This window comes from Rhinoraja longicauda, chromosome 8 (genome assembly GCF_053455715.1).
Source record: "Rhinoraja longicauda isolate Sanriku21f chromosome 8, sRhiLon1.1, whole genome shotgun sequence".
Lineage (NCBI taxonomy): Eukaryota > Metazoa > Chordata > Chondrichthyes > Rajiformes > Arhynchobatidae > Rhinoraja > Rhinoraja longicauda.
The window spans coordinates 54,875,351-54,894,511 of NC_135960.1; the positions used below are offsets into that span (position 1 = coordinate 54,875,351).

The 19,161-nt window shown below is 41.8% G+C and overlaps 1 protein-coding gene across 1 annotated transcript; it reads right to left on the reverse strand.

Moving 5' to 3' along the window:
• Window positions 1-4,128: 4,128 nt before the first annotated feature.
• fkbp7 (FKBP prolyl isomerase 7) lies at window positions 4,129-13,929 on the reverse strand. The gene is made up of 4 exons (XM_078404011.1): window positions 13,642-13,929; window positions 8,941-9,092; window positions 6,410-6,537; window positions 4,129-4,551 (listed from the first exon to the last, which is right to left on the reverse strand). The coding sequence occupies exons 1-4, from the start codon at window positions 13,842-13,844 to the stop codon at window positions 4,390-4,392; spliced, it is 645 nt and encodes a 214-aa protein (XP_078260137.1). The 5' UTR covers window positions 13,845-13,929; the 3' UTR covers window positions 4,129-4,389.
• Window positions 13,930-19,161: the final 5,232 nt, after the last annotated feature.

Here is a 19,161-nt window from a genome sequence, read left to right on the forward strand (position 1 = left end):
TTTGGTTTAAACCAGCACCTGCAGTTCCTTCCGACACATACTTAATTCTATTGGTTCATAGTATGCAGAATTGACTTAGTCAGTTCCTACTCTCTATCCTTGGTTGTGTCCAAAATGCAAACACTAAAGATGATAAATACTTTATTACAAAGTTCTCTACATAGCTATTCATTCCAGTTTTAATTCTATTTATTCATTCATTTTTAACCCGACTTGACTTAGTGAACTTTTACTCTTTATCCCAGGTTGTGTCCAAAATGAGCAGCTTGTTAGGCCAGTTAGTAATCAGCTCAAGAATTCTGGGTCCAGGGCCTCATAATAGAAAACATGCTTCAATGAACTGGAAGGTGCTTGCATAACTAAACTAAGTCTCATATGTTTCACAGTTGATTTGCATTACAGAATATTTAACAACATAAAAGCATAACCCAAGGAGTAACAACATTATCCTATTAAAATGCAAGTGTGGATTTTGGAATCACATGTACTTACCACCAATGCTGCCTTACTCTTCTAAAGGGCCGTCAGGAGGCTAGATACTACTTATCATGGCTGGACATATAGCCATTTATGAATGAACATAATCTAATTAATATACCAAATCTTCATGAAAAATAAATACATTGCCAAGACTGAGAAACTAGATGCTATCTGCCACCCAGCATTCTTTTAACAATCTATCCAAAGCCCATGTTTATACCTGACACTCCCGGTGCCTGTAATGGACCAATATTGCAGTCAGATTCGATCAACTGAAGTTCATAAATTCATAAAACATAGGAGCAGAATTTGGCCAATCATGGCTGATCAATCTTTCCCTCTCAGCCCTATTGGCCTGCCTTCTCCCTGTAACCTTTGACTTCATTACTCATCAAGGTCCTATCAATATCCACTTTAAAAATACCCAATGACTTGGCCTGTGGCAGTGAATTCCACAGATTCACCACCCTCTGGCTAAAGAAATGTCTCCTTATTTTTCTAAAGACACATCCTTTTATTCTGAGGTTTTGCCCTCTGATCCAAGACTCTCCCACTAATGGAAATATTCTCATCATATCCACTCTATCTAGGCCTTTCATTTATTCGGTAAGTTTCAATGAGATCCCCTTTCATCCTTCTAAACTCCAAGGAGTACAGGCCCAGAGCTGTCAAATGGTCACTATATGTTAACCCAATCATCCCCGGGATCATTCTCGAAAATCTGCTGTGGACCCTCTCCACAGCCGGCACAGATAGAAGCTTTGAACTGTTTACCAATTCCAACTTAATTCATTCACAATGAAAGAGCAACGCCAAACATTGACGTATTAGTATTTTAACTACATACAGAGGCATTACCTTTTTTAAAACAAACCCGTGGCAATAATCTCAGTAACATTGAAAAATTTTAAAAGGAAAATCCGCTGTTCCAAATACCAACCTCAAATAATAAATAAAACACAAGCTTCCTACAAACACCCCCCCCCCTTCCCCCCGTGGCAAACCTGCAGTCTTTACCATGAAAATAATAGACCCCTGATCTCATGCCCGACCCGTTGTTGATGGCAGTCACTGAATAAAAGACACTGAAATAAACACACTCCCAGACTGGGAACACCCCCTCTCCCACCACAAGCTCGGGTGAAGGGCTCCCCTTACACCCTCATTGCGACAACCCGAAGCGTTGTCAACACTCTCCAAAGCTGGCGGTACTCACTCAGCCAAGGCAGCGGGAGAACGCGGCAGCGACCACAGCACCGAGCAGCGTTCAAACGCGGCACGAAAAACAAAGCGATGTCAGAGGGCAGGTGGATGATTAGCTGGTGCGCACCAGCTGATTGGCGAGCTTCCAAATAAGGTTGAATTAAAGGAACCCCGTTTTTACTATTTGTTTTATCTTTTAAATAATTTAACCTCTTTATATTTTAAACACCGAAGGAAGGTTAAAATAAGGATAGTTGAATTAGGACAACATTTATAATAATGAGCTTTAAGGGCAGTTGAAGAGCTCTTGGGAGTCGGAATGTTTTCTGGATCTTATATTCTAGGTGTTCATAACGTAAAAAGTTTTAAAATGCATTGACTTTTCAAGTTTTGGCAGCATTTATTGATGGACTGATTGGCTTGGCCGTTTCAGAAGATATTTTAATTATGTTAAAGTCCAAGTGACGTGCAGAAGAAACATCCTAGAATTATTCTAGGGACGAGAGATTATATCTTTACCATTAAACTGGGAAAAAAAGTGAAATTTGATAGAAAATTATGACTGGCTTGTATGGTGTGAACTGAATGATTGATAAATACATCTCTTGATGCTCCTGAACTCATCAGTGATGTAACCAGGGGTCATTGGGTGTTCCAGGACTTTCAACATCAGACACCCTCACCCGGGCAACCCAGCCGTGGTTGATCAGACCTCGACTTGTGTTCAGGTGGCAATCGCTCCTCCCCATGGACCTCCTCTCCTGATCCAGAACCATCTCGAAGCTTTCTCCGCTGCCTCTGTGGTGTTCTTGATGGCTCTTCTCTCCATTCCCGTGATGCCCAGTGCACTCAAGGTCTTGTAGAGCAATTGCCCCGCAAAATGGTTCTGCTTGGGAGATGGTTCAATACCGTGGAAGCATGCAATCAAAGTGTATGCATATCAGTGTAGAGAGTAGAGTAGGAAGGAACCGTACTTGCTGGTTTAAACCGAAGATAGACACAAAAAGCTGGAGTAACTCAGCAGGACAGGCAGCATCTCTGGAGACTGATGATGGGTCTCGACCCGAAACACCACCCATTTCCTCTGATTCTCGATTCCCCTTCTCTGGGCAAGAGACTCTATGCGTCTACCCGATCTATTCCTCTTACGATTTTATAGACCTCTATATGATCACCCGTCATCCTCCTGCACTCCAGGGAATAGTCCTAGCCTGCTCAACCTCTCCCTACAGCTCAGGCCCTCAAGTCCTAGGAACATCCTCGTACATTTTCACTACATCCTTCCCATAACGAGGTGCCGGAAACTGAGCACAATATTCTAAATGTGGCCTCACCAACGTTTATATAACTGCAGCATGACCTTCCAGCTGCCATGCTCAATACTTCGACTGATGAATGCCATTGTGCTGAAACTCTTTTTTGACCATCTACCTGCGATGCCACTTTCAAGGAACTATGCACCTGTACTACTAGATCCCTCTGCTCTACAGCACTCCCCTGAACTCTACCATTCACTGTGTAGGTCCTGCCATTCACTGGTTACATTACACAAAAAATGTAAATATTCAGGCAGAGCAATACCATTAGGCGGAAGAAGGGTCTCGACCCGAAACGTCACCCATTCCTTCTCTCCCGAGATGCTGCCCGACCTGCTGAGTTACTCCAGCACTTTGTGAATAAATACCTTCGATTTGTACCAGCATCTGCAGTTATTTTCTTATACCATTAGGTGGACTGGGTTTACTTGCATTGAATAAAGTATTTCCAAAGCTTGCATAAGCTACGAGAATAACAGTATCACTGTATACAGAGCAAATTTTGTTCTTAAAACTAAAGCTATGGAACTTTAAATCCAAAAAGTAAAAATTTAGGGATAACATTTAAAAAGTAGCTTGGAAACATTAAGCAGATTCAAAAGGTCACATATTTCAAATTTTATAGCTCCAAGAGTTTTATAATTTGTTAGGCATCAGTTTTAGGAGTCAGTGAATACTTTGATCCTAAAAACTATTTTAAACAGTTTTGCAAGCAACAAGAGATTGTTTTTAGTTGCCATTTTGGTGATGGTTTGCCAGCATTTAACATTCCTTATGAATTTTCTATTCCAATTCAGGCAATAATTTCAAGTGTTTACTCACCCATCCCCAGTCTTACAGATAAACAAAAAACTTACTTTCACTCCAGAATCATTTGTTATAAATGTGAACTGGAAAAAGTGTTTTCACAAGGGGACTGAATTGATCAGCAATTGAAAATTATGGATGGCTCATGGTTGATTAACTTACTCCAATGGAAATGCATGGTAGAGGCCATTCTTGGGTTGCTCACCAGTTAATAAACATCTTTATGCAGCGAAACCATCGATTGACATGTCCACAGCTACATAATGAATCTGTGATTCAACATCGAACAACGAGGCATAAAAGCGATTACAGTTCATTCTTTCAAAATATTTATTTGAGTGATCAAAACAGTACAATGTCATTTGAATTCTAAACAGCAGAGTTATTCAGTTCTACTATTTTTTTGTGAATATCAACATCAGGCTGAAGAAACATTTTAGGTATCAAAGAACAATGATGTGCATTAAGTGTTTTTCCCGTTGCAGTACCACAGAACATATCAGTTAAACATTTGTGAAGATGCAAAATAAAATAAAAAACACTGCACTTCACTTGAGTAGAAATTTAATTTTACAGCACAAATCTAAAGTTCATCATGCTGGAATACATTATATTCCCTGGCAGAAATGTACCCATCACCATCATGATCATTTTTTCGAAGAATATCATTGAGGACTTTATCCTTATATGTAGGATCTTGGATCCTGTTATCTCTCTTAAACTCTTCGTACACATATGACCTTAACTGAAATTATAAAAGAAATGCATTTCAAATCTACATGTGGATACGGGACTTAGAAAACACTGCAAAGATACAAAAGTGAATGCTCCTTCAAAGTTATTAAACAACATTTCCAAATTGAATAAAGTCATGGATATTGTTAATAAGGATATTCGAGAAGATGTGCAAATAGATTTTCAAAACATTTAATGACGTAAACAAACATGGGCAAAATGAAAGGCCATGGACTTAAAAATGCAGTGGCAACATGGAAATGAAAATGGCTATGGGACAGAAGTCAGAGATGAGTGATTAACAGTTGTTCTGTAGACTGGTGGGATGGTTATTTAACATTGGCGCTGTCTGCCTAGGGTGCTGTCTGTGTATAGTTTGCATATTCTCCCTGTAACTACTTGGGTTTCCTCCCACATCCTAAAGATGTGTGTTGTAGGTAAATGGGCCTCTGTAAAATTAGCCCCAGGTGTGTAGGGAATGGATGTGAAAGTAGGATAACAGAACTAATGTGAATAGGTTTAGTTTAGTTTAGAGATACAGCGCAGAAACAGGCCCTTCAGCTCAAGCCTGCACTGACCAGCAATACCCGCACGTTAACACTACCCTACACACAATAGGGACAATTTACACTTATTCCAAGCCAATTAAACTACAAACCTGTACATCTTTGCAGTGTGGGAGGAAACGGAAGGTCTCGGAGAAACTCCATGCAGGTCACAGGGAGAACGTACAAACTCTGTACAGCCAGCCCCCAGTCGGGATCGAACCCTTGTCTCTGATGTTGCAAGCTCAGTAAGGCAGCAACTCTACCGCTGTGCCACCATCCACTCATAAGGTGATCAATGGTCAGTGTGAACTCAGTTGGCGAAGGCCCTACTTCATGTATCTTTCAATCAATCAATCAAATATGCCCCCATTGGGAATGGCAACAATTCATTACAATCCACTGTTTGCTCATTTCCTGTTAAAAAAAACAAATGCTGATCATAGTTCACACTAATAGATCTTTATGGAACTAGCATGTAGTGTTAAATCTGAAGACATGGGGATGGTTGTCAGGTTGGGAGGAATGGAGGCAAGGGTCAGGAACCTGGCATAGGGTAGGGTAGTTTGAAAAAGTGGTCAACTGTGTTGGTCAGAAGAAAAAGAGGCCATGCAGTCTAATCCAACTTCCCAGTTTTCTTTTTCAATCATTGTTGATGACATTCAGGAGTATATCCCTGTGTTTCTTGTGGAACTTTTTACTTGAATATTATGTTCATCAGCAGGACAATGGCAATGCTGACAAATGGAATAGCAAGTCTCCAGCATGCTGCAATAGCACAAAACTGAAGAAATGCAAGAAAGATTCTCACATCTGTACCAATGTTTTATTGCCTAAAAATGGGATCACACAATTCCATGTTAGTGTGTTACACAATCTGTGGAGGGAGTTTTGTGCTTCACCTGTACCCTGGTCTCTTTCCCCAGTATGTAGGTTTTTGGGTTAAACATAGTACAAACTACTAATCTTTATTATAAGTTTCAAAATCACAATCCAACTTTCAAGAAGAGCAAAACCAATAAAAATCGGGGACCACATGCAAGTTGCACAAAGTACAGCTTTTGTTCAATGGTTCTCCATTGCATGAAACTCTTCTGATTTGAGTGGAGTGTGTTTGGGGAACACTTATGCCACGGCCATGATTACACTAAATTACTTGTTTGATATTTGTTACAAACCACAGAGGGATTCAAACTTGCAGCATCAGTTCATTAATCCAGATTTTCAGATACAGTGCCTTCAATGACTATGCCTTCATAACCAGTGCGTTGTGCTATCTGTTGTCCACACAGAAAACCAACAATTATTTAAAATCTGACAAACCTCATCTTGAGAAAGCAGACGGTCACCATCCAAGTCGATGACATTAAACGACTCCACACTTCGTGGTCCGTTTCTCACTGAATAGAGTTCAATTTCAAACATCAGGATTGCATTTGGGGGTACTTTACCTACACAGAAGAGTCGAAAATCAAGAGCACTTAATTAATTTTCAGTTCAATTTCTTCCCTGCACTTCTACCACACCTATCAAGATCTTCACTGCCTTTCCCTCCACTCATACGCATTGGATAGCTTCTAGTCTACCCTTTAAAGAAAGTCAGTGCCGCACTCTTGCAGAAAAGAGAACCATGCTTGTGCTGCAGGGGTTTTTCCCTGTGAAGGTTGCTTCATATAGCAACTAGTAAAAATACTCATTGAGGGAGATCACATGCTGAACACAAAGACTCTTAACTGAGTGCATTATGTATTTAATACACGTTTCGGGTCAAAATCCTTCTTCCGACTGAGAGTCAGGGAGGAGGGAAACCAGAGGTATGAAAAGGTTCCGAACAAATCATTGCTGGCACCGATGACCAAGGTAAGGTGGAGTCCAAAATGGTGCATTGTGGCTGTGAAAGAGGTTAAAATGAAGGAATATATGGATGCAAACAGTGGAACTGGCATGATGACTAAGGTGGAGGAGGAGCAGACAGGGAGGGAATGCAAGAGCCATGTAAAATTAGAGAAATTAATTCATACCACTGGGTTGCAGGCTGCCCAAGTGAAATATGAAGGGCTGTTCCTCCAATTGGCACGTAGGAAGGAACTGCAGATGCTAGTTTACACCGAAGATACATCTGTCTTTATACATCTTGTATGAAAGACAGACACTTCAGATCTTTGCTAATACCTAACCTACTGTTCTTTAATGTAAGGAAATTGAAAAGCCATTTCCTATGACTGATTTGCCTGGTCCTTTTTTAGCTTCAATTTTAGATTCTGTGGAGAATCTGTAGTGCCTCAGATTCCAGACATCCACAATAAGGCCAATGGTGTAGAAGAGCTTTACACCACAGGGTTTTCCAAATGGAGGGAAAAACATTGTGCTCATCCAAGTGTACTGGAATTCCACTTTGCAAATGAGGCCCAGACAGTCATTGCCCGGTGTACGAAGGCCAAGTTTAATAATCTCCACCTGCAAACCTCCTCACAACGGCCTTATTTCCTATAAGTCATTCTAAAATGCCAACCCCTTTTTAGCACAACACCCAGTTATTTCAAAACATGCTCGCGCTTATTCCAGATCCACCCTCCAACTACTATATTGTTTTTACTTTGGATAATCTGAGCACCCACCAATCCTCTGTAACTACAGATACTCTGTAACTAAACAATAGGCAATTTACATAAACTCGCACTTACGTAAACAATTTTATACTCAGTCCTAGTGCAATCAAGGCAGTTTGCATTTCCACAACACCGAACGATTACTCAAGTTTTCAATTGGAAACAAGCCGGCAATGGCAGAGGTGCTTACTCACAAGGCCGTACTCAGCAGCAAGTGCAGTGATGGATCTCAAGCAGATAATGGCAGCAGTGCTTACAGAAGGCTGCGCGCTGCAGGGAGTGCCCCGGATGCAGTCAGATGCCGCTGAGCCAGTTAACACACTCAGCGAGTTATTTCGTTCAGTGGATGGGATGGTGATTCTGACTGACCTAAAATCAGAACTATGCAAGGGTTCATGGAACGTAACCCTTACACAAGTCAGGGAGGGCCCATATATTGACTAAGAGTTTAAGCTTTTTTAATAAAATCTGTTACATGTACGTTCATATTACAGGCAAGCTTTTATTTCCTGTTATCTTTTTCCTGAACTACGCGACCCTGGTGGACATTCTTCACTGATTGCTTACTTGGTCAAAAGTTTATCATTTGCATTAGTAGTTAGTAACTCAACAATCAATTAAGAGTGTACATACCATATTGAAATAGATACATGCATTCTACTCTAACAAGACCAGAGTGTCTTTTTTTGCAGCATGCATGAATGCTCTTACATATCATTGGACTTGTAGTTGGATAAACTTCTTCTGGAGAACTGTACAAAAGTTTAAAAGTCAGAAGTGAGACATTGCCAGTTAATTCGACACATAATTACAGTCACATAAATAAGCATCACATGCAAAAAGAAAACAAACACTGTTAGAAATGATTATACAATAAACCTATGCAAAAACAATCCCAACATTCTGTTAATAAAGATGCACGAAAGGTTGTAACAGGTCTTTGCATCGTTACAGAGATGGTGCAAAAGAAAATTGTTATATGTTTGGGTGTTCAAAGATAATTCCTCAAATTAATTTTTAAATAATGTTCATGCCTTGTGATGCAACACAAATTAAAACATGCATTCTTTCCTGAAATCCATGCCAATAGTGAACATGTTCTGTTCTGTGTCAGTTTGATGATCCTCAAGCTTAAATGGCAAGACCTTCCAGGTAACACACAGACTAAATTAATCTCCACATAGCAGTAGTAATATTGGAAAATAAACAGGGCCACCAATTAGCCACTTTCATTGCAAATATTACCTTTGCCAATTATTCCATATGCCAGCGAAGGTGGTATAATTAATTTTCTTTTCTCTCCTTCACACATATCGAGCATACCAATGTCCAATCCTTTTATTACTTGACCCACACCAAGCAGAAACCACTTAGGATGACCTTCATTATCTTCACGACTGTAAGGATAACAAATTATTTCTGATTAAAGATATAAATTTCAATACTTCAGAATAGCAACATTTAAAAGTGAAAATAGTTTTATAGAGAAAATGAAGCACTTGACTAATATGCAAAACGAAGGCAGAATATTTTTCCCCATGTAGAATAAAAATTGACATCCTTAGATACTAGAAGTTTATTCAAGTTGTTATTCACCCTCTGGCTCAAGAAATTCCTCCTCATTTTCATTCTAAAGGTACATCCTTTTACTCTGAGGCTGCACCCTCTAGTCCTATACTTTCTCATTACTGGAAACATCCTCTCCTCATCCACTATTTCCAGTCCTTTCATTATGCAGTAGATTTCAAGGAGACCCTCCCTCATTATTCCCAAATAGTGAGTGCCGCAGCACTCTCACTGCACCACAGTGCTGCCTTTTCAGACCAAGTCTATAGTTTACCTGGGGTATTGGTTCACACACACATTTTGAATGAAAGTCCCACCTGGTAAAATACTGCCCAACCATCATTACACCACCCCATTCCAACTGTTTGCGAATGACACAGGTCATTCCTTTTAAGGAGTTGCAGATAGCAGGACATTCCCTTTTTCCCAGCCCATCGTCCCTCAACTTCTTTATAATGTAAAACTAATTTGGTTTCACCTTTTCTCAGTGCTGACAAAGCATCTTTTACCTGAAAACTAGAAAAATAGGTGCAAGAGTAGGCCATTCAACCTTTCAAGCCAGTACCGCCATTCAATATGATCATGGCTGATCATGTAAAATCATAACCCTGTTCCTGCTTTTGCCCCATGTCCCTCGGTTCCTTTAGCCCTAAGAGCTAAATCTAACTCTCTCTTGAAATGTTAACTTAGTTTCTGGTTCCATAACTTCTGCCTGACCTGGTGAGTGCTTCCATCTTTTTGTTTTATTTCAGATTTCCAGCATTTGTAGTTCCCCCCTCCCCCTCCCCCTCCATTTGCTGGAAATAAAGGTGGATGTGATACAAATACAAGTGACCTACAGAAGTCAAGAGTACAGCTAAACTCCATTTCATCAGGTAACACAGATGATTTGGATCAGGGATATCTGCCTATAGAATTCAGGCCCTGCTGGTAGTGCCATGCTACATTATGTGTAGAGTTGGTGCCTTGCTATCTTGGAGTGACAAGCAAAGATACATCATAAAAATCTGGTTAAAAAGACATATTCATTAACTCTGTACTAGGTTATGGGAAGAAGACAGGAGAATGGAGTGGAGGGGGAAAAATAGAACAGCCATGAACGAATGGTGGAGCAGACTAGATGGGCTAAATTGCCTAATTCTACTCCTACATCATTTGGTCTTATTATGTACAATGTTTATTTTCTCTTTTGCCTGATGTACTCATATGTTGTACCATGAGACAAAGTTAAGCTTTTCGCTGTATCTTGGTACATACAACAATAAACCAATATCAATTGCAGTGATCATTCTATATATTTTTTGTCATCAGAAGCAATTAATTTATTTCAAATCATGTGAATCATTCCTAGCCAAACAAGCTCTGAAATGATAAATGAAACAATTTATGAAAAGGATTCAATCATCAGCAATGGCGATAGCAGTCGCAACCATTTATTTTACAACAGGAACCAATAGCAGAAAATGGAAGTGTAATCATGTGGGCTAAAAAATGTAAATACAGGAGCAAAGTAGGCAGGTGATAAGAATTCTCAATTGCTAGAAAGCTGGTATGATAGAAGATCCTGCAATAGTCATAGAACTAAGAAGGGAAGCAATAGTGCCGCCTGGTGTAGAAACAAAGAAAAATAAAATGCTAAAACCAAGACTTCAGAAATTGAGTGAAATGTAGAGAGATGGTGGAAACCCCTCCTCTACCTGCTCAGCACCCACCCCTCCAGTTCTACATTTCCCTCCCCATCTTCCTTTCTTATCAGAGTTCACAAATGCCACAATTTTGTCTTCTCTACTTATCACCTCCCATTTGGTTATTATCTTACCCAGCTCTCCCCCACCTGACACATCTGCCAATCAACCCCTCCACATGGATTCACCTGCCAGCTCTTGTCCCATTCCTTCTCAGCTCTTTCTGCTATCTCCCCTCGACCCCATTCCATCTTAGCAAGGGTCCCCACGCAAAACGCCATCTGTCCATTTCCCTCCACAGATGTTGTCTGACCCGCAGAGTTTTTCCAGCACTTTGTGTTTTGTTCAAAATTCTAAAACCAGATATTAGTGGGATTAATTCAAAACCAGAGGATCAGGCATTATTAGTAATTTAAAAGCTATATAAAATATTGATACAATGAGAAAAAGTGCAATAGGAACTTCAAGTAGTCATGTGTATAGTACATGGTGATTGATGTGCCTAACCAGACTAATACTTCCTTTTCAAAATAAAATGGAAAGAACAGAAAATATCAATATTTGTTTAATTCTGCATCAATGGTCAATTCCAGATTCCTTTGGAAGGTAGAATTTGCGTGATGTACTGTTTGTTGTCAGCAATTTGTTAAATAGCTGGCCATTAGACAAGCACTTCAAAGCTGAATTTATTACACTCCCCTCTGACCTCTTCCCTAAAGTACTCGAAAACATCATGGTGTTCTTTTACAAGCCAGATGAGCACTTTTAATAAAACCCGATTCAAAATTCCAAAACTGAGAGCTTCAACCTTCAATTAAATTCAGGACAAAGTGAGTGAAATCCAATCCAAATGGAGCATCTCTGCTGAAGATGGTGTGGTCAATGGTATTAGAAGCAGCAGATAGATTAGGCAAAATAAATTATTTTAATCACATCACATAAGATGATGTTACCAGTATCTTTAAACATTTTGATACCGTGACTGCAAGAGTGAGAATATGGAGAAATTATCAAACTGGGAAAATGCAAAACATAATTTATGGGCAACCATGCAAACTTGGGTTTTTTCAAGGGGAAGGATTTTGAGAGGGTTAGCATGCCTGCAAAGGTGAAAGGGGTCGGAGCTAAGATTTGAGGAGAGGGTGGTAATGAGCAAGAACAGGACTTCTGCCAAAGTACTGGGAAATGCAACTTTCAGGTAATAAAGACCCAGAAAAGTTGGCAGTTCAACTATCAACAGTTTTGAAGGAAAAGGATATGGGGCCAGTGCTGTGTTTCATGGGCAGAATATACTTCCAAAAACCATGAAGAGAGACTGGAAAGAAACAAGAAAAATGTACACATTTGGGACTGGGCTGGGAGAAATACTATGTTTTGTCCCTGTAAACAAAATAACCAGCAAACGGAAAGCTTTCAGTCTGAGTGACTAGGATCTTCATGAGGTCCTTACTCTCACTGCAGTAAAAAAATAGAGAATCAGTGTTTCAGACAATAGTTGGCATAGTAAGAAAAAGTTAGTATTATCTATAAATAGCCCCAGGTCTGAAGCGTTAATTAACGCCCGTCCCGCCCCCAAAAATGCTGCCTGACCTGCTGAGTGTTTCCAACTTTTGCTGAGTTTAGGTCAGACTCCCACCATTCTGATTTCGTTATTTATTCTTTGGAGACTCCGGTGGTTATTTAATTAGAAGCTTCACAATCAGTTTAGCGCACAACAATAAGGGTGTTTTAATTATTTTACGAAATGGAATGGGAATGATTGCAGAGGGAGGAACATCGAACTCAGAAGGAGAGTTGCAGACGAAGGTGTTGGTGGGACTCAGCGGGTCAAACAGCATCTGTGGAGGGAATGGACAAGCGACGTTTCGAGCCGGGACCCTTCTTCAGTCTTTGCTCAAGATTCCGGCACCTACAGTTTCTTGTTTGTGTGTCCGAACAGAATAACTTACCCATCTTGCAAAAGTCGGCAGTAAACTCGAGAAAGTCGGAAACTTTTCACAAGTGCATCACTCAGACTACTTGGTGATCCGAGCGAGTGGAGCACAGCCAGGGGACGGAGTGTGTGAGCAGATCACTACTTGTTGTACTTCGTGGTCCGGTACCTGTTGTACCTTTAGTGACTCTGGAAGGACCACAAGTACACACTTGTGTAAAGGGGTACATTATTGGAGCTCAACTCCAGGCTGTTTATTCCATGGCCACCTGCATCCAGAGTGACCGCCTAATCACACCAATCATTTATATACACAGCCATACAAAGTAGTTCTTGGATACACAAAGTAGTCCCAGCAATATCACAACACTACTCACAGAGCAAAACGGTACTGACAGATTCAAAGCGTCAACACAGAATGAAAATAATTCAATAGGAGCTTTTTTAAACACGCAAAACATCAAATGCAAAAGGAAAAAAGAGGGGTTACAAAGTGTAAGTTAAAGGTAAAAGGTAGATACATAAAAAGGTAGATACATAAAAAGGTAAAAGGTAGATACGCTAGAGCAGCTCAGCGGGTCAGACAGCATCTCTGCCTGGTGGGAAGGAATGGGTGACGTTTCGGTCTGAAGAAGGGTCTCGTCACCCATTCCTTCTCTCCAGAGACGCTGCCAAACCCGCTGAGTTACTCTAACATTTTACGTCTATCTGCGGTTTAACCCAGCATCTGCAGATCCTTCCCGCACCAGAGGTAAAAGGTACCTGCAATAAATCTGCGAGCCGTCCTCGGCGAGGTAGCCATCGAAGTGAGCGTTGAGCGCGTCTCCTCGCTTGCTCTTCCGATGGCAGTCGTCCGGCCTGTACACAACCTCTATCTTCACCTCGTCTTTGGTGTTGGCGTCAACCTGATTAAAGACGGCAGAGCAAGCCAGCAAACAGAGGAGCGAGGCGGCAGGACGGTTCATTGTGGACAGACACCGCTGAAGCTCCTCCGGCAGCGACTGGCGGCGAGCGGCCCAACTGCCACGTCCCCGTGCCCCGCCTGAGCCCGCCGTCGCCCCTGGCAACAGTAGGGCGGGGCCATCCTCCCTACTGGTTATTACCCCCGTCAGTCCATCGGCCTGTCGCCCCCGGGAAACAAGAGCCAAGAGTATGGAGGGGTTGTGCGAGAAGTGTCCAAGAATGTGTGAGTCTGCAACAACTGCAGATGCACGTTTACACACAGAAGATAGACACAAAAAGCTGGAGTAACTCAGCATCTCTGGAGAGAAGGAATGGGTGACGTTTCGAGTCTAGATCCTTCATGAGTGTTTGTATTGTCCTATGTCCCAGACAGCATAATGAAATTCTTACACGTGGATATTTTTAAGGCAGAGATAGATAAATCCTTGATTAGTACAAGTGTCAGAGGTTATGGGGAGAGATAGATCATTGAAAGGCGGAGTAGACTTGATGGGCCGAACTGCCTAATTCTACTCCTATTCCTTATGACCTTATGGACACCACAGAATATGTAAACAAAGTCCTCTGAAAACAATATAATAGAGACAATAGACAATAGGTGCAGGAGTAGGCCATTCAGCCCTTCGAGCCAGCACCGCCATTCAATGCGATCATGGCTGATCACTCTCAATCAGTACCCCGTTCCTGCCTTCTCCCCATAACCCCTCACTCCGCTATCCTTAAGAGTTCTATCCAGCTCTCTCTTGAAAGCATCCAACGAACTGGCCTCCACTGCCTTCTGAGGCAGAGAATTCCACACCTTCACCACTCTCTGACTGAAAAAGTTCTTCCTCATCTCCGTTCTAAATGGCCTACCCCTTATTCTTAAACTGTGGCCCCTTGTTCTGGACTCCCCCAACATTGGGAACATGTTTCCTGCCTCTAATGTGTCCAATCCCCTAATTATCTTATATGTTTCAATAAGATCCCCCCTCATCCTTCTAAATTCCAGTGTATACAAGCCTAATTGCTCCAGCCTTTCAACATACGACAGTCCCGCCATTCCGGGAATTAACCTAGTGAACCTACGCTGCACGCCCTCAATAGCAAGAATAACCTTCCTCAAATTTGGAGACCAAAACTGCACACAGTACTCCAGGTGCGGTCTCATCAGGGCCCGGTACAACTGTAGAAGGACCTCTTTGCTCCTATACTCAACTCCTCTTGTTATGAAGGCCAACATTCCATTGGCTTTCTTCACTGCCTGCTGTACCTGCATGCTTCCTTTCAGTGACTGATGCACTAGGACACCCAGATCTCGTTGAACATCCCCTCTTCCTAACTTGACACCATTCAGATAATAATCTGCCTTTCTATTCTTACTTCCAAAGTGAATAACCTCACACTTATCTACATTAAACTGCATCTGCCATGTATCCGCCCACTCACACAACCTGTCCAAGTCACCCTGCAGCCTTATTGCATCTTCCTCACAATTCACACTACCCCCCAGCTTAGTATCATCTGCAAAAAAGTTCCGTGTGTAAATAAAGTAATGTAAGAAAATAACTGCAGATACTGGTACAAATCGAAGGTATTTATTCACAAAATGCTGGAGTAACTCAGCAGGTCAGGCAGCATCTCGGGAGAGAAGGAATGGGTGACGTTTCGGGTCGAGTTACCCCAGCATTTTGTGAATAAATACCTCCGTGTGTAGATATCTCGACTGATGCTGGAATGACCTTCGGGAGCGCACTGCGCGATCCCCCGGCTGGGGGGAATGGCGTGGTGCTGGCTAATACGAGTGCCCCTGGCTCTTCTGATGGTGGTGATTCCAACTGTGGGTTCCTGGCTCCTGCATCATCTCGCACGGAGTTGATCCTGGGCGTTTCTGTCGGGGCAGGTGCGGGGAGTGGGGCTGGGCATGTTGGTCTGACTCCTGGAGGAACTGTGGAAAACTCCACGAAATGGAGCCATGTGGTGAAACATGGCCAAGTTCGAAAGAATCATGCCGAGGGCCAGCCTGCCTTGTCCAAACAGCGTGCTGGAAAACCTGTACGGAGGGTGTCCAAGCCTATTGTTGGTACTCGTGCACAAGGGAATATAAGAGTGGTTCAAACGAAGTTGGTGAGTGTTTTTGCTACCAGATTCTCACCAGACCTTGATGCAGAGACGTTGTCTATCTACTTGGCTGCTCAACTTGGCCGTGTCGTTAGATGTGAACGTATTGTCACTGCGAGCACCAGATATAGCTCGTTTAAAGTGTGTGCTGAGTGCAATGAAGTTGCGGACATGTATAACCCAGAACTCTGGCCTGAAGGCTCTGTTGTGAGGCGATATTATGAACCACGTAAAGCGGGAGAGACAGGAGCAAGAGTGCTGAATGGGGCTGCCACCCTGCCCAGTTAAACTTTATGCAGGTTGGATCATACAACTGCCGCGGGCTATGCCTGGGTAACAACGCAGGAGACAGAGCCCGACGTATAGTAGTTGACAACCTGCTGAAAAGCTGTGACATTTTATGTTTACAAGAAACGTTTTTATCGAAACAGGACTTGGGAAAATTGAACTCTTTTAATGACGATTTCCACGGAGCTGGTGAGTCCACTACTGACCTATCTATGGGAATAGTGAGAGGAAGGATAGCAGGGGGAGTGGCCATCCTTTGGCAGAAAAGGATGGACTCTGCTATTAATGTCATTAGGCTAGAAGTTGACTGGTGTATCGCTGTACAGATAAAAATGAATAACAAAGAGGTTACTATCCTCAATGTATACACACCGTATGAGTCACAACAAAATGAAGACGAATACCTGATTAGATTAACTTTTATAAATTATTTTATTTCTGATAATCATTCCACAAGTATCTATGTAGTGGGTGACATGAATGCTGACCTATCAGACAAAAGTTCCTTGTTTGCAAAGCATATGCTGCAGTTTTGTGTCGATAACACTCTTATATTATCCAGCCAAAAGCTCCTACCTGCAGATAGTTATTCTTACATAAGTGAGGCCTGGCACTCTACATCATGGCTTGACCACTGCATTAGCACTGCTGATGCTCATGATATTCTAAGATCTATGGAGATTGTGTATGAGGCATCTATGTCTGATCATGTTCCTTTTGTTATGGCACTCGATTGGGGCAGTCTCCCGGAGATGTCTCAGGAGGTTAATAGTGCCTGTAAGGCTAAACTGGATTGGTCTAAGCTCTCAGATGAGGATGTGATGTTATACTATGGGAGAACTGATGTTCTTCTAAGTAATGTATATCTACCCAGAGATGCGATTATGTGTACTGATGTGAATTGTAATAACAGCCCTCACTGTAAGGACCTCTGTGCTATGTATAATTGTATTGTGGGTGCTGTGTATGAAGCTAGTAGGCCATGCTTTACTCACTCTGATAAAAGACACAGCATTAAGCCAGGGTGGAATAAACATGTGGCTGCTCATCATGCTGAAGCTAAGGATGCCTTTAAGGCTTGGGTCCTGGCAGGTAGGCCCAGAGAGGGGCCTGTCCTGGATCACAAAAAGCTTAGTAATGCTCGGTATAAATATGCAGTTCGTTATATCAGCAAACACGAACAATTAATGAGAGCAGACTCTATGGCTGATAAGCTCCTTGGTAACGATGTTACTGGCTTCTGGAAGGAGGTGAGAGCTCTGAACAGAGGCAGTACATCGTTGCCATGTACCATAGAAGGAGTCTCAGGAGCCGACAACATAGCTGATTTGTGGAGGCAACAGTACTCTGAGCTATTCAATTGTATTAAAAGTGATCCCTACAAAGTGGGCAACATTGCCAACAGTGACAAAGTGGGAATCACAGCCAATAAGGTCTATCAAGCAATCACACAGCTAGCTGATAACAAAGCTAGCGGCTTAGATCAGATCACTGCAGAGCACCTCAAACTTGCAAGCCCGAGGGTTGCTGTCCTTCTTGCAATCGGTTTTACTGGCCTTACGAATCATGGTCTGTTACCGGACTCCAAGTTGTCTGTTACTCTGGTGCCTGTCATCAAGGACAAAGCGGGCAAGGTGGGGAGCTTGGATAATTACAGACCGATTGCTCTAGCCAGTGTGTTATCCAAAGTCCTGGAAAGAATTTTATTAGATAGATTATGTTTTTATTTGGGTACTACAGACAACCAGTTTGGCTTCAAGGCTAAGCATGATTTATGTATCTATGCCCTGAAGGAAATGGTTGAAATGTATAGAAGGCAGAATTCCTCTGTGTTAATTGGTTTTATTGATGCCTCTAAAGCTTTTGATCGAGTCAACCATCATAAGCTGTTCCAAAAACTGAGTCAAAGAGGAGTGCCTAACAGTATAATTAGGGTCCTGGCATATTGGTACGCCAACCAGAGCATGCAGGTCAAATGGGGGTAATGCAGTCTCTGTAACATTAGGTGTTGGTAATGGGGTTCGCCAGGGGGGGCTACTCTCACCAGCCCTCTTTAATGTGTACATGAATGATTTATCTGAACAGCTTAGAGGCTGTAAAACAGGATGTATGATTGGTAACACCCTGGTAAACCATCTTATGTATGCCGATGATCTGGCGGTTTTTTCTCCTAGCAGTGCTGGGTTTCAGCAGATGTTGAATATATGCTCTGAGTATGGTGTCCAATTTGACGTGAAATACAATGCTAAAAAGAGCGTTGTCATGATTTGTAAAGTAAAAGGGGACAAAGATCTAGTCTTCCCATCATTTTACCTGTCTGGGCAGGTTCTATCTGTCTGCTGTAAAGCTAAGTATCTGGGACATGTCATCACAGATCAAATGTCTGATGATGAGGACATGTATAGACAGCGCCGCATGTTGTATGCACAAGCTAACATGTTGGTTAGGAAATTCCACTGGTGCTCAGGAAATGTCAAGATAAACCTGTTTAGAGCGTACTGTACTCCTCTTTACACTGCTCCTTTGTGGATAAAGTTTAATAAGTCAAGTATCCATAAACTTAAGGTTGCCTATAATGACTGCATGCGCATATTGCTTAGAAAGCCAAGGTGGTGCAGTGCAAGTGAACTGTTTTGTAGTGCAGGAGTCAATACGTTTCATGCCCTGTTGAGGAATCTCATGTTTAAATTTATATGCCGATTGAATGGTTCTCAGAATTCCATCATTGTGCTGCTGGTAAATCCTGGTTTCAGTACCGTGAGATACCTGTCACCTATGTGGAAACATTGGTATTGTTGCCTTTTTTAATTTAATTTTATATGTATATACTGTGTACTGTGTGTATTCTAATGGACCATGAGTCTGCTTAATAATTTTTTTTAAATAATAATAATTAATAATAATAATATATCTTTTCATGAATTTCATTGT

Excerpts from the sequence above, each read along its gene's own strand:
- fkbp7 (XM_078404011.1), bottom strand. The coding sequence starts at position 13,844 with ATGAACCGTCCTGCCGCCTCGCTCCTCTGTTTGCTGGCTTGCTCTGCC. Across the intron at positions 9,093-13,641 it reads GGCTCGCAGATTTATTGCAG|TCGTGAAGATAATGAAGGTC; the intron begins GTACCTTTTACC and ends TTATCCTTACAG. Across the intron at positions 6,538-8,940 it reads ATATGGAATAATTGGCAAAG|GTAAAGTACCCCCAAATGCA; the intron begins GTAATATTTGCA and ends TCTTCTGTGTAG.